Here is a 23,169-nt window from a genome sequence, read left to right as displayed (position 1 = left end):
AACCTACCGGTCAATCGTTGCTTGATCAATAACTCGAGCTGATGACGGCACAACATGCCTGATGCCTATTCCAGTGCTGTCTCAGTCCCCCTCAAAAGTAGGAAGGCCGCCCAAGGGTCCTAGAATCCCATCTCAACAAGAAGCTCCAGCGATATCTCAATCTGTAAGGACTGCCCAAGGCCATGTTGGGAAAATTCCACTTGGCCCTGATGGCAAGGGACAACAACGAGACGGCAATCCTATACCGGATCCTGTTGTGTCTAGAAGTGAGAATTCAATGAGTGGAGCTTCATTGAGCCATAGCCGCTCAAAATCAGCGGCGGAAACCCTGTCCACCTTTAGAGGTATTTCTCAAACTGCAGGAAATATTCCTTCAATGTCTAGACCGAGATCTATCCAACAAGCCAGAAACGCGGCAGGCAAGGACCAGGTACTCCAGGCAAAGCCCACAAGAAGTCATACCACCGCGACATCGGTGTCACGCAATAACATCGGGGTCAAGAACCTACCATCAGCCCCGACATCGAACTCATCAAGTGACATTGGCTCGACGACGAGTACAAGAATCCCGCCAACCTCTATTCCCACATCACATACTCGAACGCGATCATATGCCTCAAGCCGACCGAGGGTAGACGACAGTGGTCGTGCGGGTGCCCCAACCCGTCAGACAGCATCTGTAAAGTCCGAAGCAAAGCCCGCGGCGTCTGCACCAGTACATGCTTCTTCTCACTCAAAAGCAGCTCCAGACATGGGGTCTGCAATTCGAAGGCCGGCCTTCAACACCTACAACCAACACTTCAGTCCCAAGAAGATTGTTACCCGCGAGACGAAAACAACAGCAACAGTAAAGCCCGAACAGGGATCGCACCACCCTCCGCATCTGCCTCCACCGTCCTCTGCTCATGGTGCAAGCATCTCGGCAACCCCGACTGATAACGTGGGAAGCAATCTTCGTATCCATGATGAGCTCATTCAATTAGGTCTGATTTATAACAAAGCTGCATCAAACATGCGTGCATACAGAAGCAGCGTCCACCACAGTATTTCGTCAGCACGTCGGGATGTGGATACCCAACTTGCCTCCTTGAGTGTTCTCGAACGAGCTCAACAGCACAGGTTCAACGCCTTTACGCTTGGAGAGTGGCTTCGCGAGAGCAAGGATATCATGCAGGTGGGCGAGGGAAATGCCGCTTTGTCACCAGATTCATCCCATGCCAAAGACCAAAATGAAGGCGGAGGCTGGGAGGTCGATCAGAGCAGCGACAAGAGCGATAGCCGATTGCTTATTTTAGCCCAGTTCACGCATCGAATGGCCGAAATTGTGCGCGAGCATGGAGAACTCGACGCCCTGATGACAGAGTTCGACCAGTGGTGTCAATCGGCCTTGACTAATTTCCAAGAAGGCACTGATTTTGCCAATGCCAATGCTAATGCAGACATGAACCGTGTTGGAGCCTATGACCTAATCCCTTTGAATCCCCGGTGGGCATCTTCCGCATCTTCGATCGAGGCCACGGTAAAAGCGTGCAGAGACAGCATATGTAATCTGCCGACGACGGGGGCTGCCAAGGATGACCAATCTTGCATTGTTGCATTAATCAAAACGCTATCGCAACTTTCGGACCGCGTTCTTGAAGAAATCGCGATGTGCAAAGTTGTGGAGGGTCTGATTTCGCAGTATCAGCAGGATCGGGTCGACAAGGCCCTTGCAGACGCTCTCGCAGAAGCCGCCCAGATCGAGCTGTCGCGTAATGGGTGTGTCAGCAGCCACCAGCACCACCTGCCTAGAAAGGGCGTATGGGAGAATGTGCGAGAGTAGTGTCAAGCACAACATTTAGTTAGAGCCCTTTAAATTTTAAGCTGCTCCAACTGCCTCGTATGGTACTTGTACGTCTAGCCGCCTTCATCCAAAGTTTTCTTTCATACCCGTGAAGGCCCCAAAAAAACCTACCTACACTCATCAGTAATAAGTGATGTATACAGTACAATTCTCGCCACCATCCCACGTATTAATGAGGCCATGAGATGCTTACTGTAGGTACATGCCGAAGAAGAAATGTAGGAAATTGTCTGTTGACGTCTCTGAGCACGTCTATTTGTAGGTGAGTCGTAGAAGCGTCACAGGCTTGTCCGGCTTGTGATTTTGAAGGGCTTCGCACGCCTCGATAATGGCAGCAAAAAAGCACTAGTTGCATGTTGTCGTTCCTCGGAGCCCAGTGCTGGATGTGGCGTACTGAGATCGAAAGACATTCTCCAACGATGGTTGATGACGATGATGAGGCAAAGGAATAGGCGTATCAGCAGATGACAATGTTCGCCGCTAGACAGAGTTTCATAGAGCCGAACTGAGTTGCCGCAATCTCTTAGTGAATATGGAAAGGTCTAGCGACTCTCTCAACGTTCAATCGCGATCGCCCCAGCTTCGACACGGGTTACCACGGGTTACACGGATCTCGATTCCACGATTGCACTTGTATTCGGTGTCTCCGAGCAAGGTATCCAAGGCCCACTCCGACTCGTTTTCGTTGAAGAATAACCAGAGAAATGCATTGAGCAAGAAAGTTGGAATCGTAACAATCGGAAGCTAAGAAAGCTGGCTACAAAATTAGATGATCTTCTGTCAGTCGAGTTCAGCTCATAAAGTTCAACAGCCTATAAATACGACAACTTGGTCATATCCTCTTACTTTTGAAGCAGCAGAACATGTTCAAAGCCGGCGAAAAGGAGGAAGAAGTCATCATTGAGTAGCAGGGGTGCCATTGATCTCGATTGGACATTTTGTGACAAGGATTGTAGCTGATGTGGCCGCTGCGATCGCCTACAGTTTGCCTTGATTGGTCTCTCACCGTCACTATTCAGGTGACGGAGTTTCGGCCACTCCTAGTTCAGGGTGGGAGGCGCCTCGAGCTCTTGAAGCATGTACGGTACGCGTACGGTGCATTGTGGCCCAGGTCACAGGGCGTCATTGGCGGCTGTGATCAGTAATACTAGAGAGTACAATACTGGGTCGAAGTTCTAGGTAGTATTGTCAATTCAGCGCATTCAAGTCTTCGAAACTGATCTCACCAACCTCCCAGCACCATGGTACATAAGCACTATGATCGGGCTAGAATATTAGTCACAAGGATTGAATCACGGACGGCAATGTTTTTGGTTTAGATAATCGTCGACACAAGAAGGCAGTCGACACCCCTGGTGGATATACGAACCGATATGGCTTAGTGAACATGAGTCACCAGAAAGCTATGCACTATGACGGAATTCGTGTGGAGGCCCCTTACCACCGGCCATGTCCCGGATACACTAGACTTAAGTAAGTCCTACAGTATATCTTAAGCTTACCCGCAGGCGTTCTCTGCCGCTTCGGTTTTTGCCTACTTAGAGAAAGGGACGCGCCCATGCCATTGGACATGTCATATAACAGGCACCGCTTACGAAATACTTCTGTGGCGTGACAAGACCCAGGGAGGGAGTGCCGCCCTGAAGATCTCGCTTCTGTTGTAGGACATCCGATGAACGAGAACAGATGGTGCTTGGCGATGGTAGCGAGAAAACTCCCTTCAATATTCATCCGTTACATCGAAGAACTCTGCTGTGGAAGATACTTCCACCGTGCTTGGGAGTATTTACGTGTTGTACTGTTGATCCACGTGGGGCGTAGCCGAGGTAGCCGAGGTTTAGCGAGCAGAACGGAGGGGGATCGACAGCTTTCCAGAGCTAATTTTGCTTCAGAGAGGGTATCCCTGAGACTCGGAGTGGGAGGGGAAATCGGGCAGGGTAATTGCCACCGGGAAAATATACCAGGGCATAACCTGTTTAAACGACTGACTTCGAGGGGTCCTAGGTTCCGGCTGATTTCTCAGCTTTCTATGGAGCAGGAGCAATGGGAACCAAGAGAGTACGAGTACAAGCGCTCACTGAGGTAAGCTCAAGCGAAACGAGACTCGCGGGCCGAAGCAGCCAAAGAAAGACGTAGGATCCGCGCGAGTGCAGAGTGACTGAGGATCGGGCGAATGAGAGGGGAGACGTGGTACTTGGGTACTGCAGTGGAGCCGGTTCTTACGGCCGTCAGGTCACCCACGATGGGGCGGGCTTTCTGCAACTACGAGGGGAGAGGGCGCTCCTTGTATTGTACCAGTGTTGCACCCTATTCGGGAAGTGATCGAGGGTGGATGGCGAGAGCATTCGAGCAACAGGTAGCAGGCATCATCAACCAACACCAAGTGCTAGTGCCCGCAGTCCTTGTTCGTGTCTACGTTACTGTCCAGGAGACAAGTGGAAGAAAACCTTGCAGTCAATCACGTCAAAAATCTTCTAAAATCCGGTCACAGCCGAAAACACCAGAGATCGTCCTTCACTGTTGCTGATGTCTTGATTACATAATGACGCGATCCCCTATACACGGCACTACGAACGTGGTTATTGTGGGGCCGAAGCTCCACCAGCCGCCAAAAGCTCCCTACTTGTAGTTGGCAGCGCTGCAATATCCCCCAAAGGATCGTTGCGCTCGATCGAGGGCATCGCCAGGTCGACATCTCGGTACGGTGCAGGTATCAGATGCTTTGCCGCACAGTGGCATCGCCCCCGTCAACGAGACTACGAGCAGCTTTGGCACCGCTATGCAGGCTGTGAAACCATCAGGACAAGCTCTAGCGAATAAAACCGTTGAACTGGGTAAGGAGAGCTGAGGGAATGCTTGCTTTGCGCCCTCTCTGATCTGCGATCTGGTCTACCCAGAGCCGACATTTACCATCTTAAAACGACACATCAGGCGTCCACGTCGATCCCAACCTTTCAGTAGGACTCGGGCTAGTACGGATAGTTCATCTGCTCTTCTCGCGATGAGCCTAATTTCTATCAAGACTTGATGCAAACTACATACTCGTAGGTCTCTGTAGTGGTGGGTACGTGCGGTTGTCCTTCCTTGCGGTATGATACAGCAGCTGTGTCAGGTCCGCGTGCTTGATTCTAATGCTGACCACGCAAAGGAGAGACCATAGCTCGCCTTCGGTTCATGGGTGAAACACTCGTCCGCGTCCACCAACGAGTCACAGTCTGCCATAGGGGACGGTAGCATCGAAGCAGGGTGCATAACATACATAGTCCGTATACAACAATCCTATAGACGGATGCATCGAGATGACGGGGGCTTCGAGGATCAAACACGAGCACCACCGATCGTCATCCACCAACTGCTGGCCCACTACGACGGGAGTCTAACCACATGCATCAAATGCGCGTCCTTCCGCTGACATGGTCCATGCAACCCTCCCATGGCCGGCCCTGATTCGTTTCTCTCGCTATTCTCGAAAACCCGGCTTCTCACCTTCTACCACTCCCCCATCTTCCTCCCGGAGCATCGACTGCTCGTACAATACTAGCTTTGCCCTCAGTCCACTCCCTATTTGTAATGGTTGCTGTCGTGGGAGTCCTGGACTCCTTGTACCTCTGATCACCCTCGAACCCACCCCTACGCGCCATGCCAACCTAGGCATGCTCTTGCACTGGCCTCGATCGCACTTTGCAACCATGCACTCTACCTTGTCGTCCGCATGTACTCTGTCCCCGCGATAAGTGACCGTCTAGAACTCGGTCTGGCGCATCGACGATTCCCGTCTTGTTGCTGCCTCAGCCACCCGTCGTGAGCCTGCCACACACCCGTCCGCTGACAGTTGTTGTGACCTCGATGTGGCCACCCAGGACGCTCCCGCAACCCGAGAAAAGGATTCGAAGTTGGTGGGCGAGTGATCGGAGGAGGTGATGGCCCCAGGACCACGCAGCCCAGATTTCCTCGATCATGTGTACCCAAACACCACAGGGCCTCATGGCATGCCGCCACTCTCCCGCGTAACGAGTGCGCCAGAACCACGGTACCCTCAAGTGCCGTTCACGGCCTCCAGCGAGCAAATTCCGCTCAAGCGCAGCTCGCCTATGGATCGAGCCTACGAAAGTCCCCGGGTAAACACCTCTTGGCCGTCGCCGACCTCTTCCTGGCCACGCAGACATTCGAGTCCACGCGGCCCTCTGGGGGAGCCCCCAGACAAAAAGCCGCGGTTGGAATATGTGGCCGGGCGGGAAGAAGAAGAGGCGGAAAGCTCTCGGCGAAGATTAGACTACACGGTATGTTGGTCCGCCACGGCTACACAGTCAGGAGCTGCGTCGAGATGAGTGACTGACATGGGCTTGCGCTGGCAGGCAAGTTCTTATATTTATCCGCCCGAGCAGCTTCCGCCACCGGCACCGCCGCCGCCATCATCTCGAACAGGGTCACGGTCTTCCTTCGGAAGTTGCGGAAACTGTTCAGACTCGGAGTTTTTATTGGCGGATTTGGTTACAGGTTTTCTCGATCTTCAGTCTCAGGTCTGCCAGGTGCTCAATTTGCCGCCCGAGCAGCGGAATGCAGGACAGGTAGGCTGGGGTAATGGTTATACCTGTCGGCTGGACGCTGACCCGATCATCTTCAGCAGGCAAAGCTCGAGTCGACTAAGCTAGGCCTGAAACAGTCACTTGCATGGGCCATTGCCGAGTTACGGCACACGATTCGTCTCGTCCAGGATCATGCAAGTAGTCGCCCCGGCTTGCCCTCTTTGTCCGACCTGGTGCCACTGCCTTTGGGACACGATATACGACGGCACTCCGTCCATAGCCAGTTAAGCACCGCTCCTGCATCTATAAAGGATTCCGGCCGCATACCTCTCCGTCTAGAGCCTCCTCCAGGTGACGAGGACTATCGCAGACCTATCGATCTCGCCGACCAGATGTCTCGACAATCTAAACAGTCTGGTTTTTCTATTATACAGGGCGACGAGTCAAGGCGTCCTCAGTCTCACGACCAGATCATGCCTCCGGTGACGGGTCAGTCTCCACACCCGTCCTCAACGTCCTCGCTGTTTACGGCTCAGTCTCCTATCCAGTCTCAGCCATCGACTAGAACACTCCCCTCCCCTCCAGGTGGACCGTACCCCAGGACCGCCAGTGCTGGTTCGGCTCAGTACTCGCCGATCACCTCTCAGTCCGCCCACAGCAGCCATCTGCAGGACCTCCAGCATCAGATATCAACCAAAACCCTGGCGCTGCAGACTCTCCAGCGTGAACATGACCAACTACTCGCGGCTTTTTCCCGATCTCAGATTCGATGTACAGCCCTCGACAAGAAATCTCAGGTGTCAGACCATGAAATCGTCACCCTGACCGAAGACAAAATCCGGCTCCAGCAGCAGGTGGATATCCTCGAGGCTCAGGTGTTCGACCTAACCAAGGCACGCGACGAAGTCACTCAGCAATCCACGGCTGACGGGGCGCAGTGGAGGCAGATCATGGCCATGTCATCCCAATTGCAAATTAAGGGTGCCGAGGAGGCCAGACGCTTCAAAACCGAGCGAGATGCGTGGGATGAGGAACGGGCTGCGTTACACACACGCATCGAAGAGCTCGAATCTGGCAACAACAGACGTCCCGAGAAGGATTCTGACCCTGGTTCCACCACGCCAGTGGCGAGCGACTCTATCCTGGCTTCCGACTCAGTGGAGGAGCTTCGTCAGGAAGTCATCAAAGCGAGGAGGCGGTGTGTGGAACTGGAACTCCAGCTGCAGGAGTTGGCAGGCGAGGCCGCACAAATTGACAACGCCATCCATGCCATGGAAAATGTACGAAGGAGTCTGTCAGGCAAGAAACGGACCTCGGACGAAACTTAAGCGAGGCCGAATGATACACCAAGTTAGGACTAAGGTTATGAGAAATTGTAGGAGTACTGGACGATTTACTGTTATTGTCCCATTGTCGATTGCCACCGCATGCTGGCATGTTGATCGTCGACGACCGAGGTTTTTGAGCTGTTTTCATGACATACTTTGCATAGTACGGCGTTTCAACCCAACAAGACAATGACGGCTCGTGCAGGAGACGCTTCGGTTATGTCACGCTTGAGCACTGGCTAACTCTCGGTCGACGAGTACGGAGGCGAGCGAGACTTGTGACGGGTGTATGTGCGAGGCTAGGGAAGGCGAATGATGTCAAATTTTCTGCATGGAACACATTGTACGGCCTTGTGAGTGATACCGCGCACGCCTCGGACCCTTCTGCGATAGACCCTTCTGTTGAACCGGATGTCATATGCCTGTTAGGGCTACCTCTGGTATGAGGTAAGCCGACAGCACCCCGTCTAGATACCGCTGAATAGCGTTAGTGAGTTGAGTGGCTCCTCTTGTACTGTCTTAGGATGGTCGAAGTCTTGCAGCCCGAGCTCAGCCTCGTCGGTGGGTCGTCGACCCTCGGTCTACCGTGTCTCGAATGCACGCATGTCTAGCGTAATGGTGCGATTGGACCCGGGAGAGGATACCAGTCCTACTTGGGACCAGATTGAGGCTTTTGAAATCACCGGTACAAGCCAATTGTGCTGAAGTAATACATGGCCGCACCCACCCTCCCTTGCATAACGAGTACAGTACATTGGGTAGCCGTAGATGGTCGGGTCGAGGTAGCACTGGCAGCGAGGTCATTAGCAGCAGGCCATTGATGAGTTAGTTCAAGCCGCATCAGCATGTGCTAGACGTATCGTGCATGGCGGAGAGAGATCCCTAACTAGCTATGGAGGCAGATAGAGGATGGAGGGGCGAGTCCGGGCAATTGCTTGGTCGTGGTGACAGCGTCTTCCGCAGCCGCACCACATCATCATCATCACCACCACCACCACCACCACCGTCACCTCATCATGGCATAATTCACAGCAAAGACCCTGCATTATACTATACACTCGTCGCAAACGCCGTCTCTCCTCAGCTAATTCTGACCAACCGAGGTACTCAGCTATCTGTGTTGCCGAGCAGATACCTTACGGGGTACATGGCTCGCCACTGTGCGAGTTGCCACCCCATGTGTCTAGTCTACATCTTCGAACGCAGCCTCACTAGCCTTTCCTCCTCATCCTCAAAGCGGTGCTAAGTTTGACTTACCTCTACCTATTCTCCACCGCTACGGCCGCGTCACCTGAATCGAACGAACCTCTCTTCATCGATGCTGCTGAGCTGGCCGATGCGGATCCTGCCGCCGGGCTCTGCTGAACGCACCACGCCGCTCATCTCACCTCGCCTGCCATGGTAGACACCGTTGATGCGAGGCTACTGCAATGCAGGCTCGGAGTCACAGGGGGTAATCGGACTGTGAAGTCGGTGTACGGGGACAAGTCGTGGGTTGAGGATCTGGATATTGTCAACGAGCTGGGCGCACACACCGGGTGCGTCAACGCCTTGAGGTATACACATCCCAATTGTGTCTTGCGCACGTAACCTTCACCCAGCTGACTCCTGTCCTAGTTGGTCTAGAAGTGGAAGCTTGCTAGCCTCGGGCTCCGACGACACCTATCTGAACATCTGGGATTACAACCCGGCATCCGACTACAAGCCTTTCACCCTGAACACGAGTGTGCATACGGGCCATCATGCCAACATCTTCTCCGTCAAGTTTATGCCACATTCTGGCGACCGGACGGTAGTGTCGTGCGCCGGAGACTCGGAGGTTCGGGTGTTTGACTTGGAATATGCAGGGGCAGCACGAAGCGGCTCGACCGCTTCGAGCTTTTCCACAAGCACAAGAAGCCGCAGATTCAACAATTTCTTTCGGAATGCACGATGGTTGAATGAGGCCAACACCAATGCTCGCGTGTACCGAAGCCATGCCGACCGGGTCAAGAGGATCATCACTGAGTCTAGTCCTCATCTCTTCATGACGTGCTCCGAGGATGGCGAGGTGCGCCAGTGGGATCTACGGCAACCTTCTTCGGCATATCCTTCCCCTCGGGGAGGAAGAGCGTATGGAGACGTTCCACCTCCTCTCATCTCGTACAAGAAGTATGGGCTGGATTTGAATACCATCTCCTGTGCAGCAAGCCAACCACAGTATATTGCCCTCGGGGGAGCCCATCTCCATTGCTTCTTGCATGATCGCCGTATGCTTGGCCGTGATCTCGAGGCCGAACAAGGTCGTCCTGCTTCTCGTAACCCCATTGCGGGCACTTACGAAGATGAATCGATGGCGGAAGCGACACGGTGTGTGAAGCGATTTGCCCCCAATAACAAACGGAAGATGGGTCTCAATGATCATGGCCATATCACGGCCTGCAAGATCAGTGACGCCAATCCGAACGAGATGGTGGCTTCCTGGTCGGGGGACTATGTCTACAGTTTCGACATTGTCAAGTCCCCAGATGCCAGAGAAGCCGGGGATAAAGCTGACAAGGCTTTCCAGGCCGCTCGGCTGCGGAATAGATCTGAAGGGAATAGAAAGAGAACCAGGGCCAATGTTTCTTCGACCAGTTTGGCGGAAGCAGCCAGCCCCAGCCGCCGTCTCCGGAGAGTTCCAGACGACAGCCTAGAAGAAGGCCGCACCGCGCTTTTAGCCAGGTACACTGATGGAAACTCCGAATTGATACCAATACCACACGAAGAGTCAGCACGAAATGTCGAACCAGCTTCTTCCAACGAGCTACTACTTACGGAAGCGCAACGGGTGGCAGAGCAAGTGGCGAGATCTGTGGTCCAGCTTCGCAAGACCTTGTTCGACTTCTCTGCTATACTCAGCCAGCAGACGGCTGCCTCTGTGGAAAATTCTTCTGATCTGACTCCTCACACTGCGTCGTTTACTACAGCGCTGGGTCAATGTGCTGCCCTGCTACCCCAGATGGATGAGATCATTCGAACATGGTCTTATCCCGTAAATCCCAGTGAAGACGACGTGACCTTCCAAAACACCCTTCGGTACAATCGGCTAGCAACATGGCGGTTTGTGCAGGGGACAGGCTGCCTTGCACGGACCCTGGGCGGTACATTACAAAGTCTGAGTCTGGGACCTGACGTTCGCCTCTCGCAATTCCATGTCATTAGGCCTCCTGCTCACGAAGGTAAGAACATCAGTAAAGACTCCCAGTTCTGCTATGATTTCCTCAAAGCGATTCTACTGTGGATTGATGGAGGCCAAGAGGCGGTGCTGGATGCGTTCAAGAGGCCAGGCCATGTCAGCAGTGACAGCCGTCGATTCCCACTCGACGATGATGATACGGTAAATGATTATATCCCAAAGCTTGAGAGTTTCCTTTTGGAACTCGCCGAGGACGACGTTCCGGTGGTAGATATCGACACCAATCGATTTGAACGCGACGACACCCGTTTGATCTTCCCGAGTCAAGTATCTGCTGTGCAGACTTTTATCGGAGCTCTGACAAATGTCAAGCTTCAACTGAATCAAGGAATGTCCGCTCCTAGTGAAGGTACTGACGGCACCACCCGGATCATGGACAAAGGGGCCGCTGCGAGGTTTTGGGGGGTCAAGGTGGGCCGATCACTACTCATGCGTGCTGGCGAAGGTATCAACTTTGATTTTGTTAATCGGGTATTTGGAGGTCTACGATTTCATATCGTGCCGGACTCGGGCCACGAAAGATCACAAGAGGATGTTGACCCTGATGAAGCTGATCGTATCGTGGAATCACTCGATGTGATTACTGGCCTTGATGTCGCGGCTCATCAGCTGGCATCTGGCTCATCTGCAGGATCTCCAGAAACGGTACGTGATACGACTGAAGAGTCGGAGCGGTCTGATGTCGAGATGAGGACATTTCCTACAGTTCACGTCGAAGATGCGGATGAGGATGAGGAGGGAGATGAAGACGAAGACGAAGACGACAATCCCGACGATCAATCTGATTCGGATGAACGCGATTCGGACGATGACGACGATGAAGGCGAATATGCTGTGAACCCTGTCATGTACCACCGTCGAGTCGGTGGAGGATTTCGCCAGCGTGCTACGGTCAACCTCCATGTCCCTTACTCATCTCATTCCAGAATCTACAAGGGCCATTGCAACACGCGAACTGTCAAAGATGTCAACTTCTATGGGCTCAATGACGAGTATGTTGTCAGTGGATCCGACGATGGACATTTTTTCATCTGGGATCGTAAGACGTGCAAAATCATGAACATCCTGAAAGGCGACGGCGAAGTGGTCAATGTAGTCCAAGGCCACCCGTATGAGCCTATGCTCGCCGTTAGTGGCATCGACAGTACGGTGAAAATATTCGGGCTCGGCGGCGACAGCCGAGAACGGTACAACGCGGCTCAAGGGATCGACGTTGCAAACCCGGGTGGCGGTGAGCACAGTTCGTTGCGATTCGGTGGCAGGCGAAGAAGACGTAGGCGAATGGGCTACGGCGGTGATGACGAGGATAGTGGCGATGACGATGACGACGAGGAGAATGGAACGTCGGCCAACGGAGGGTTGGCAAGCCGACGGGCGATGCAGCATGAGTACACCATCACCAGCCAGAACGATGCGGCGCGAAGGCAGGGTGCCGGCGAGACGTTTGTCACGGTAGGTTACCATCGAGTGCTCGCGGTCAGATTCTTTGGTTCAGAAATTGCTGACTTTTGTTGGCTGCCACGCAGGAGTCCATGCTCACTAGATTTGCTTTGGCTTTGCAACGAGGTCAGCTCGACACGATTCAAGGACAAGGGTTCGGTGGCCAAGGTGGAACTATCGTGGTGGATGACAACTGCGAGGTGAGTCGTATCGTATCCCGTGTTGTGAAAGTACGGAGCCCCGGAGCCGTCTCTCGGTGTCTGTCTGGTGGTGATTCGACGGTTTTGCTTGTGCTGTGTGGTTTTTTGATTGCATAAGAGCCCTCAGGTTGGCTGACTCATGCTGCTGGGTAGGTTATGTGAGCCACTGTCCGCACACACTACTCGTCAGGAGGGGGGTGGACACTGGACCTTTGTTTTGACTAGCTAGTCGCGAGCTGAGGGATAATGTACATTACCTGGTGCAGAAGGGAATTGGATCTTATTTTCTGTGCACTGGCGGTGGTGATGGTGGTGGTGGTGGTGGTGGTGGTGGCAATAATTACCATCACTCTGGAAGATGGGTTCACCTAACCATCGTACATGATGATGAGACAGACACAACGCTTTGTCCGTGTTTTGGAGTTGATGACTAGGTATTAATTGTACCAATGATGCCTTCGACGCCTTTATCTTCAGTTAAAATGGTCCCGAGGGCGTACAGGGAGGTGGAGGTTTGGGTTTGCCCGTTCCCTTGTCCTCAGGCGTACTGTGATCCATCTATTATTCAGTGTGAGGATTTGAGCGATTTGGTGATTGACGACTCGATCAGTCAGAATGGGAATTGAAAGACTACAGAGATACTGATTAGTACTCTGTCTGGCTTGTCCGAGTCACTCTCTGTTATCATTGTGACTTTTAAATATGATTGTGATAGACAGAGGTATGTACTGGTACTCGTCAGTCGTAACCCTTGAAGAGCGTTTCAAGGAGAAAAGAAAAACCTCTTTCGGTCCCATCCCAAACCGTCAAGATATACTCAAGGACTTTCCAGCCTCGACATTGTGTTCCGGCCGAGGAGACCTGCGCTCAGGACCATAAAAGGTCCTTCCCACGCGTTCTGCCGTGGTCCCTCGAAGTGTCGAAAACGAGATATATCCCGACTCGGTGATGCCGCTCCACTGGAATCCCCTAACACCACCACTTCCTTCTCCACCGCCTGTCGCGTGTAGAGCATTCTCAGCAACCCGAGAAGATTCCAAACTGCTCCTTGACTCTGCGCTGCCAACGACCCCCTTCAATGGACTCGTACCATGACCCGGGCTTTGTCCCATTTCCTCGTCACCAAGCCTCCTTCTCCTAAGCATGGTCTCACGCTCTGCTCCTGCAACGTCATCATCGTTACCACCAAACTCCACAGTCCCGTCCATGAGTCCATCCGGACCAGAGCTGCGATGAGTTGTTGTTGTTGTTGTTGTTGCTGCTGCTGGGGCAGCCTCTTTAGATCTCTCGTTTCGTCCGTCCATCTCCTTTCTCAGCTTCTTACCGACTCTAGGTACGCAATTGGTCTCGGACGACAACAATCCACGAAAAGTCAAACGATAACCCAGCAACGCAGTCATGAGGCCAATCCCGGCCCCAAATACGCAGTCAAACGCGAAATGGTGATAAGCAAGGAAGAGTGTTGCTGAAATGTATGTTGCAAGGATGACAGGAACAAGCACAAATATCATCCGCTAGAATCCCATGCTCGCCTCGACCTTCGGATCTCCCATCCTGAGATGCGTGTAGAGGTAGATAGACAGAAAACCTAGGCCGGCAAATGACGCCACAGAGTGCCCCGATGGGAATGTCTGCAAAGCATAGTCGACCTTGCCTTGGTCCTCACCCGTGCAAATGGCCGACGTGTATAGGTTCCCGCCTGGGCCCAGGCCATGGTGTGGTGAAGTCGGCTTGCAGACGTCGATGAAGTGTGGCCGAGGGCCACCGATAAACTTCTTCAATACGACCTGGAACAACGTGCCTGCAGCGAGAGCGTACAAAAGGCCCATAATAGCAGCAAATGCGTCAGCAAAGGACCGAACCCATATCTGAGCGAGGACGACGACACCGATAGGGATCAGAGAGGCGATAAGGCCAGCGGCCAGGGATGAGAATATCGGTTCTTGGTAAGGGTAAGAAAGTTGATGATTGTAGACGCGGCCATAGTCGACATCGTAGACTCGGATCAACACAGGCGGTCGGTAGGGGACCGAGTAGATCTGAGGAAGCTGTCAGTGCCATCTTCCCATGATAACCAAAACTTGATCTTCTACAGCTAACGCTAAGCCAGAGACCAGCATCAACAGAGCGGTATCAACCCACGAATCGGCGAGGAAGCACTTCAAGTTTCGTAGAGACTTGGACCGACTCAAGGTCCTGCGGATGACAGGCAAGACTGATGTCGCTGTCAAAGGCATATCCGATGAGATGACTAACAAGGTATATCGTATACTGAAGCGAATTGAATACGAAGCGGATGTCAAAGTGCGTTGATGTCTAGTTGGCCATTTCATTGGTTTGGGTCTCTCGTAGATCTTGTTCAGTCACGGTTTCCTGGAGAGACACTCCGTTGATGGCTTTCAGGAAGGCGCCTTTGTCCGAGGGACTTCGATGATGTTGAGAAGGATGAGAAGATGGTCGTAGATCGTCAGTTGCTCGGCCCATGAGTCGTACGCCGGGTAGGTATAAACCTCGTCCCTCTCATGATGTCGCCCTCGCCCTCGCCTCCTCGGCAACACATCTCTCACACCTACAGTCACCACCCAACACGCCCTGCAGCCTCGCACGTCTCTCTCTGTAGTCCTTCTCCTGGACATCAGTGTAATGATTCCAGATCTCCTCTCCAGCCTTGAGACCCGTCCACTCCGTCTCCGTTGGGGTCGGGTCCTCCTTGTCATTCCTCCACACCCTTTCCTGCACCACGGTCAAATTCCTCACGCCCGAGCTCTTCCACGTCACATTCGGGTTACAACTGTGATTCGCCAAACACCACAGCGGATGCACGGCGGCCACCTCGGGTTTGCCTGTCCAGGTACTCTGCTGGGCATCGGCGACCCCTCTGAACTTTGCGAACAGAGTCTGGACGATCCACCAGTCGTACTTTTCCAGCCAGTGCTTGCTGTAGGGCCGACAATCGTCGCGCGAATGCATGAGAACCTCGAACCACTGAAGTGGCAACTCGACATGATGCCTCACACTGTACGGGAGCGTCCTGGGTGTTGTTTCACCTATTCTCTCCGACTTTGCATCGTCCACGCCAGGTACTGGACTGAAATCACCCCAGAGGTACTTGATCTCGAATAGATCCAGCGGGTGCTTGGCTTGTGTTTCGGCCGTCTGCATCGTCCGAGACAACAGCAAGAAGTACAAGTCCCATTCTGGCGTTGTTGAGCTTTCCGCCCTTCCAAGGGTGTGTATATCTTCGTTCCCGCTCGATCCTGGACAGAAGGGTGTCTCTGCAGGGGGATAGCCTTCATCCGTCTCCTCGTCGTCGACATTAGGACTGTGGTAATTCCGCATGGCTAGGTCATGACACTCGTCCGAACAGAATGGAATATTGCATCCGTCGCAATATCGCCTCCGATCATGTGGTATGGTTTCCATATCTGCAGCGCACGCGTCACACAGAGCTTCACCATGAGGTCGTATCGCCGTGATTGTTGACCTTTCTTCGAGGATCGTCGAACCCGGCGCGAGATCTTTCTTAGCATAGAGACCCAGCTGTGATGATCCTTCCACTGGCGGTGGTGTTGTCGTTGAATCGCCATTTGTGACCCTCGTCGTGCGATTTTCAGTCTCATTTGTCCCGCTCGTCAACAAATTGGGCAAAACTGAGATTTCCACCTCCAGGCCTGGCGCGATCTCTTTCAGTCTGGTGTTGATCTCTCCTAGACTGTTCTTGTTCATTCGATCCGGCTCCCGCTCGTTCCAAGGATATACGACCCTCTGACTCGATCCGAACATGGCTCTCTTGTCGCCGTTTCGTCGTATATCGCTGACCGCTTTTCGAAACCTGTCGACCTCGCCATGACAAACCGACCAGAAGTTACAAAAGTCACTGACCATTGAGTCTGTCGAATCTGCAGCACTTAAAGCCCCGTTCAGATCGCCATCCACGTGCGCTTGTGTATTCGTTGCTTGTGCCGTCTCACCAATAGTCCCTCTAACGGCGACCAGCTCATCAATCCAAATTCTCGATTGATGCTGACAACCCAACAACAACGCGGCTCGAGATAACAAGATCAGACTACGATATTTGTGTTTCAAAACCATGGTCTTTTGATCGTGGGTTAATACCATGTCGTCGTCGTCTTCGTCGTCGTCTTCGGCTTCGTCTTCATTTTCGTCATCATCATCTTCGTCGTCTTCGTGTTCATTCTCACGCTCGTTATCACCGGTGGTATCGTCCACGGCGCTGATACTGGACCTGTTGCAGTTGGTCGTGTCTGTCGTGTCGATAAGTGGAGGCCACCTCTCCCCAGACATCGTGACGGGCTCCAGATCCGAAACATGGCCACCTTCCAACACGACCTCGCAGAGCGTATACGAAACATACGCATCCGCCAATGCGAGCTCGCTGTACCCCAGCGCCTCGTAGACCTCTGCCCTCTGCAAGATAATCTCGGGACACAGTCCGCCACGCTCGCCCCGCGCCATGTCCTTCGTGATGCGCTGACGAGCGAGCACCAAGTTTTCATACTGTTGGTCGCGCGTTGGCAGAAGTTTGATTTCGTTCAGCGAGGGCACTGGTGGTACTGGTGCCGGTAAAAGACAATCAGGGAATGATCCACCATGTACCTCCTCTGCCTTTTCCATCCCACTTGTCTGATCCATCCTTTGCAGGTTCGTCGACCTCTTTACTTTTTTCTCTTTCCTCTCGCCTTTGCAGTCTTTTCCGTTTTTCTAGTTTCCTAATATTTTTTTTTTGGTCCGGCTTTTTTTCTATTACTCTACCTCGAAGAAACCGATCCAATTCTTCATCCGGACAGCCAAAATAGAGTGATGGATCTTCGCAGAGAGAAAGACACACAACACGCACACACACACACCCACACCCACACCCACACCTACACACAAAATAAGGGAGCGTGGGAGGAAAATAAAAAGAGAAGACTAAAGTCTCAAGTGAGTGAGTGAGGGAGTGAGTGAGTGTGTAGAGCTCAGACACAAGAGTTCCGGGACTTCAGGCAGGTTTGGCTGGGCTGCACTGCACTGCACTGCATTCCTCACATGTCACACACATCCACACAATGCGGTACAGATTGCCACCGGCCAGTTTGACAATGTGGCAGTTTGATCGACGCGACACGTGCGGTACAGCGGCCCTTTGAATAAAAAGTCTCCCAAACCTCCGTCCCCAAAAAAGTCTCATGATGATAACAATAATGATGATGATGATGTAAAAGAGAAGAGCCGGGTAAACGTCGGGTACATACATGTCCATCTATCTACTCCGCTGAGGGACATAGCTCAAGGTGCAAGCAAATAAATACAATCCCCCTTGACAAGAGTGGCGCTTCAATCTCTTGCCCCTTGTCCTTCGAATACCTAGGTATTGCACTCTAAGTAGATGAGTAACCACTTGTCATGGTTGCCTTGCAAGAGGCGTGATGGAGGAATATTGATATACCAGTGAGTGAGCTGTTGCTAGGTACTTAGGTATAAATACCCCACCAAAAGGGCGCTGGTTTGCTATCTATGAATAGGTAGGTACGTTGCTAGTTCAGGCTCATTGCTAAGCCGGAACCAACCCCAGTCCATGTTCCGACTTGACCTTACTCGTAGAGGAGTTGTTGATGACGCTTGTGCTTGTGCTTGTGCTTGTGCTTGTGCTTGTGCCGGGGTGATTAAACGTGCCTATCCTCGGTGTCGTTGGAGGACTGCTCGCGGCGCTGTTGTTCGCATCGTGTTGCTCTTGTTGCTCTTCCTCCCCCCTTTCTCTGGCCGCTTTCCTCTCTCTAGCTGCTTCTCGCTCCCTTCGCCTTCGTCGACGCTCTTCTCGTTCGTCGTGTTCTACTGGAGCAGTACTAGCTGCGGCGGTGGTGGCCATGGCGAGCGCACTATGTGAAGTCAAAGGACTCAGACCGGCGCTGTCCCGTCTCTCTGTTCCTCCTGCGCCTGCACCTGTTCCCGTGGTGGTGCTGCCTGAGCGGTGTTGTTGCTGCTGTTGTTTGCGCCGGGCGCTGGCCGTGCTGCTAACGCTGCTTCCCCTTCGGACACGTTCCGAGAGTAATGGGCCGCCACCGGCGCCGACGGTGGACTCTGAAAAGTCGAGATGCGGAGTTGAGGATCTGGACGATTGGCGAGACCGGGTTCCTCGCGACGCCGCCCCCGAGTATGAATCCGAGTCGAGAGCATTTCCTGGGCGACGACGTCCTGGTCCTGTTCCTGTACCACCTCCTATCGAGGCTGTGACGGAACCATGTCGAGCCGTGGGATGGCCTGCGTGAGGATGCTTTTCGAGGTCATGATGGTTTCGGGCATGATGTCTATGTGGTGCCGACGCCAAACGCCACGCGCCCGTCCACCATTTCCAGCCCCCTTCGTCCTTTGCCCGCACGCGGCGCTGCAGGTTGAGTTTCTTGCGCAAGTGCACCCGGCGCTCGTTCTCCTTTTCCCAGTACTCGGTGCGGTATGATTCCCAGTTCTCGCGGAACTCGGGGCTGAAGCTCTTGGGGAGGAGGAGTAGCATGATCCCGTCTCCGCCGGGCGCGAGGTCTTCTTCCGCCGTCGTCCCGTCCTCGTGCTCGACGAGGTGCCAGTCCCCGCTTCCGCCGGATTCGCCGCGCCACAGGCCGTAAGGCATGAGGAAGGACATATGGCCTAGCATTTCGCGCCAGAATCGGTCGCGGATGATGACCACGCGGAGGTTGAAGCCTCGCAGGCCTCGGTTGGTGGTGCCGAGCCATTTGCGCGGCCAGCGGATGCCGCGGTCCCATTGCCCTGTGGCGTAGACGAGGAGCACCGTGACGACGCCGGTGATGAGCGCCAGCTTTTGCGTGGTTTCGACCATCCAGTAGACCGAACCGCCGAGGCCGGTACCATCTTCGCGGGGGCGCAGGAAGAGCGCGTAGGTGAAGCCGATGTTCCAGAGGGCGAGCAGCAGTAGAAAGAATGTGTTGAGACGTCGTCGCGATACCAGGTGCAGGTATTGTGCGCGGAGCGACGTCTCGAGGATCAGTAGGTTGAGGTAGATTTGCGGAGGGGACGAAGGGAGTGTTGCGAGAGTCGGGTCGGCGGTTGAGTCGAGGTGTGGGAGAGGGTGCGTCGGAGGTGGTTTGACGTCGGCGGTGGGCGCACCCTTGACCAGCTGGTTGAGGGTTTTCTCGCTGGACATGGTCAAAGAGAGTGAGCGAGGCCCCGGAGGAACCAGAGAGGGGGAGGGTGTTGGTGGTTGGGTCAGGGTAGAGACATGGAGGGAGGTAGCTTGGTGGTGGCGGCGGTGGTGTCAATGCATGCGCTGAATGAGACGAGTGCTTTGGTAGACGCAATTGCGGTCTTCATGAAATGTTTCTTGCGTCTCACAAACGTCGTATATGCGACCTGGGATGTAGAGGATGATGATGTTGTTGTTGTTGTTGTTGTTGGTTGTCGCTGTGGGTGGGTGGGTGAGTGAGCGACGAGGCCGGACTGCGCAGGCAACACGTAACTGAGCAGGGTACAGGGCACCGAGTATCGAGAACTGTAGAACGAGTGCTGAATATCGCGCTTCGTGTGAACTACTCGCACCGCTCAATCTCTTTCATGCATGCACGATGGACTTATGCAAATTCCACGGCCGCTGCAGCTCGTAAAGTCCGAATAGTCTATATTCGTCTCGGGACCCAAGTCAATGGCATCGCTGCGGCTCGGTAGAATGAGGGACGGACTTGAATCTTTCCGAATTCAAGCCACCATCGTCTCTTTTTCTCTCTATGCGCGAACTCGCCTCGTCTCGCTCTCTCTCGCGTTTCAGTCTATTACGATACCATTCACTGCTCACTACTCTCGCTAGCTTACTTCCGCTGCGGATATCCTCTCCTTAATTGTGTTGCCTGGCTTGCCTCCCCTGACCTCATCAGCGTATTAATTGCCCTTTGTCCCGCCCACCCCAGTCTCTTCTTGTATGAGACCATCTCTGCCTTCAACCCTCCTCGAGGCGACTCCAAGAACCACAGCTCTTTTCCGACCTCCTCCTTTTCGCCAGCAATCGACAATCACCCTGAGCGAGTCCGAGAACCTCCCTCCCACCTCTCGCCGTCCGCCCTCCATGTCGGCGGACGCTGCCGAGTCCGACAGCGAGCTGCAGGCCCGTAGCCAGCAGAGTCCTCTGGCCAGACAGCGAGCCAACGCAGAGAACCCTCGCCGGAGTCGATTTGAGAACCTGTTTCCTCTTGGGTATAAAGAAGGCTTCAGTCAGTGGTGGAGCAATCTTCCCGCGGCCCAGGCGGAACACAAGGTGCTGTCCTTCATACCCTACCTACAAACGCCGCCTACACACACCCAGACGGGGTCTGAACCTCCCTCGCAAAACCCTTCGACCTTGTCTGTAGTCGACACATCCCCCTCTGCGAAAGCAGCGCCCATCACAACAAACTCCATCACAGACCCCTATGGCCCGCGGACCTGGCATTCGCGCATGGTCACTTTGTCTGGCAAGAACAGAGCTCTGAATGAGTTCTCCGTGGAACGGACGGGAGAAGAGGCTGACCAAAACTTGGTTATCTTGCACGGCTATGGAGCAGGGCTGGGGTTCTTCTACAAGAACTTTGAAGCTCTATCCAGGGCCAAGGGGTGGCAATTATACGCCCTAGATATGCTGGGCATGGGCCGCTCGTCTAGGCCGCCATTCAAGATCAAGGCCAAGGCGCGCGAGGAACAGATAAGAGAGGCAGAGAATTGGTTTATCGATTCGCTGGAAGAGTGGCGCGTCAAACGAAACATCGACAAAATGACTCTGGTTGGCCATTCGATGGGTGGCTACATGGCCGTATGTTATGCGCTGAAGTATCCGGGACGACTGAACAAACTTATCCTTGCGTCGCCTGTTGGTATCCCGGAGGATCCCTATGCCACCCATGCCGCAATGCCCGAGCCGCCCGAGTCGACCTTTCAGAGTGAATTTACCCAAGACCAGCAGACCGAAAGCACGGCACACAAAGACAATAATAACTTCCTGAATGCTCGTCAAAAAGCAGAGCAGGCCCAACAGAATCCCAACCCCAATCGTCTTCCGGCAGATCAGACAGGAGCATCTACTCCACCCAAACGGCCATATCCCCGGTGGCTGACCTATTTATGGGACGCAAATATCTCGCCCTTCAGTTTCGTTCGGTGGACTGGTCCTTTCGGACCACGATTGGTTTCAGGCTGGACGAGTAGACGCTTCTCTCATCTTCCCTATGAAGAGGCACTTGCGCTGCACGACTACAGCTATAGCTTGTTTAGGCTTCGGGGCAGCGGAGAGTACGCTTTGGCTTACATTCTGGCTCCTGGTGCTTTTGCCAGAAGTCCATTGATTCGACGGATTCATGGCGTCGGTCGGCAGCCGCTTCCAAGTAGTGAGCCTTCAGCAGAACCAGCCTTCGAGAAGGGTCTACCAGTTGTGCTGATGTATGGCGAAAACGACTGGATGGATGTCAAGGGCGGATATGCAGCAAAGAAAAAGATCGACGCCGAACGTGAGCGAGCCCTGAAAGGGAAGTCAAAAGCCGAAGTAGCTGAAGACCAGGGCGCTGCCAAGGTGGTCATCATCAAGAAAGCTGGTCATCATGTCTACCTGGATAGCCCAGAGGAATTCAATGATGTCATGCTCGCTGAGATGGAGGATGTGAGGAAACGCAGCCAAGGACTGAAATAGAGTGGAACGACTGGTCTCCAGGCTGTGGACAGAAACAATGACCGAAGCATCGGCCTGTGTGGAGGTGCACCGATCATGAGTGCATTCTCGAACCACCGAACAACCTTATCAACTAGGGTTAATCAAGATGAGGCCACTTGCCCCTTTGAGAATGGAGAGTTTCTCAAACTGAAACTCCAAGTCCTCTATACTGCTCTTTGCAAGTTGGATATCAATCGAAGCTAGGACAGACAGCCTCCAAATGCTATGTGGTCGCATATGAGGAGGCATCCTAGGATCGAACGACTCCGCAGAAGGAAAGCACAAGAAAGTATTCTGCGTATCCGGCTGCATTTATATTTGCGCGGTTACCGAGTCTGCCCTTCGGTGGCTCATCGAAAGCATATGTCATGAGCAGCAGTTAGGAATGAGAAGGGCACCATAGAATTCACGAGCAATATCCGCATTGAGGCTGAAAGAACTCTTAAGAAGCACTGGGTATATTCTCAGATATAGCAAGGGGCCGACCTGGGCGCACAGTCCCATCACATGGTATCACGTGACCTGGAGTGACTGACCGGCCAGCAGCAAAGAATTTGGCTGCTCTGTACATTGAGCAAGTCAGAAAGATCGTTCTGGGTAGCAGGTTTGCTCCTCGACCTTGTATCGAGCTATCGAGCTCAATAAGACCTATAGACGGATCTTCAGTTCAGTCGCAAATGACTCTTTCACCCACGAAATCTCGCCCTAGGACGGGCTCGAGCCACTGACATTTCTATTTCTGCTTTCATGTACACTGATTTTCTTTCAACCATAGGCGAGATTCGGCCGATTCTAGTTAGGGGGTAGTACTTCCGACGGTGTCGTGTTGGAGCCAGAGGACCGGACCACCATGACATTATCCAAGCTTCATGAGATCCAGCAACCATGGCCACGATCGAATACTCATGACCTTCCCAGCCCCAGCCTCAAATATTG

The 23,169-nt window shown here is 53.4% G+C and overlaps 8 protein-coding genes across 8 annotated transcripts; 4 read left to right on the top strand and 4 right to left on the bottom strand.

Moving 5' to 3' along the window:
• Positions 1-61: 61 nt before the first annotated feature.
• On the top strand, positions 62-1,822 carry PV08_06629 (uncharacterized protein; the record flags this gene model as incomplete). The annotated part of the gene is made up of 1 exon (XM_016380963.1): positions 62-1,822. The coding sequence occupies one exon, from the start codon at positions 62-64 to the stop codon at positions 1,820-1,822; it is 1,761 nt and encodes a 586-aa protein (XP_016234065.1).
• Positions 1,823-6,842: 5,020 nt separating this feature from the next.
• Positions 6,843-7,697, top strand: PV08_06628 (uncharacterized protein; the record flags this gene model as incomplete). Its single annotated transcript, XM_016380962.1, has 1 exon — positions 6,843-7,697. The coding sequence occupies one exon, from the start codon at positions 6,843-6,845 to the stop codon at positions 7,695-7,697; it is 855 nt and encodes a 284-aa protein (XP_016234064.1).
• Positions 7,698-9,095: 1,398 nt separating this feature from the next.
• On the top strand, positions 9,096-12,558 carry PV08_06627 (uncharacterized protein; the record flags this gene model as incomplete). The annotated part of the gene is made up of 2 exons (XM_016380961.1): positions 9,096-9,253; positions 9,315-12,558. The coding sequence occupies 2 exons, from the start codon at positions 9,096-9,098 to the stop codon at positions 12,556-12,558; spliced, it is 3,402 nt and encodes a 1,133-aa protein (XP_016234063.1).
• An 802-nt stretch (positions 12,559-13,360) lies between these two features.
• PV08_06626 (uncharacterized protein) lies at positions 13,361-13,954 on the bottom strand (the record flags this gene model as incomplete). Its single annotated transcript, XM_016380960.1, has 1 exon — positions 13,361-13,954. One exon carries the CDS (start codon positions 13,952-13,954, stop codon positions 13,361-13,363), a length of 594 nt encoding a protein of 197 aa, XP_016234062.1.
• Positions 13,955-14,068: 114 nt separating this feature from the next.
• Positions 14,069-14,791, bottom strand: PV08_06625 (uncharacterized protein; the record flags this gene model as incomplete). Its single annotated transcript, XM_016380959.1, has 2 exons — positions 14,069-14,593; positions 14,648-14,791. The coding sequence occupies 2 exons, from the start codon at positions 14,789-14,791 to the stop codon at positions 14,069-14,071; spliced, it is 669 nt and encodes a 222-aa protein (XP_016234061.1).
• A 283-nt stretch (positions 14,792-15,074) lies between these two features.
• On the bottom strand, positions 15,075-17,207 carry PV08_06624 (uncharacterized protein; the record flags this gene model as incomplete). Its single annotated transcript, XM_016380958.1, has 1 exon — positions 15,075-17,207. The coding sequence occupies one exon, from the start codon at positions 17,205-17,207 to the stop codon at positions 15,075-15,077; it is 2,133 nt and encodes a 710-aa protein (XP_016234060.1).
• A 901-nt stretch (positions 17,208-18,108) lies between these two features.
• PV08_06623 (uncharacterized protein) lies at positions 18,109-19,710 on the bottom strand (the record flags this gene model as incomplete). The annotated part of the gene is made up of 1 exon (XM_016380957.1): positions 18,109-19,710. The coding sequence occupies one exon, from the start codon at positions 19,708-19,710 to the stop codon at positions 18,109-18,111; it is 1,602 nt and encodes a 533-aa protein (XP_016234059.1).
• Positions 19,711-20,622: 912 nt separating this feature from the next.
• PV08_06622 (uncharacterized protein) lies at positions 20,623-22,212 on the top strand (the record flags this gene model as incomplete). Its single annotated transcript, XM_016380956.1, has 1 exon — positions 20,623-22,212. One exon carries the CDS (start codon positions 20,623-20,625, stop codon positions 22,210-22,212), a length of 1,590 nt encoding a protein of 529 aa, XP_016234058.1.
• Positions 22,213-23,169: the final 957 nt, after the last annotated feature.

This window comes from Exophiala spinifera (genome assembly GCF_000836115.1).
Source record: "Exophiala spinifera strain CBS 89968 unplaced genomic scaffold supercont1.5, whole genome shotgun sequence".
Lineage (NCBI taxonomy): Eukaryota > Fungi > Ascomycota > Eurotiomycetes > Chaetothyriales > Herpotrichiellaceae > Exophiala > Exophiala spinifera.
This window is presented reverse-complemented; position numbering and strand designations above follow the sequence as displayed.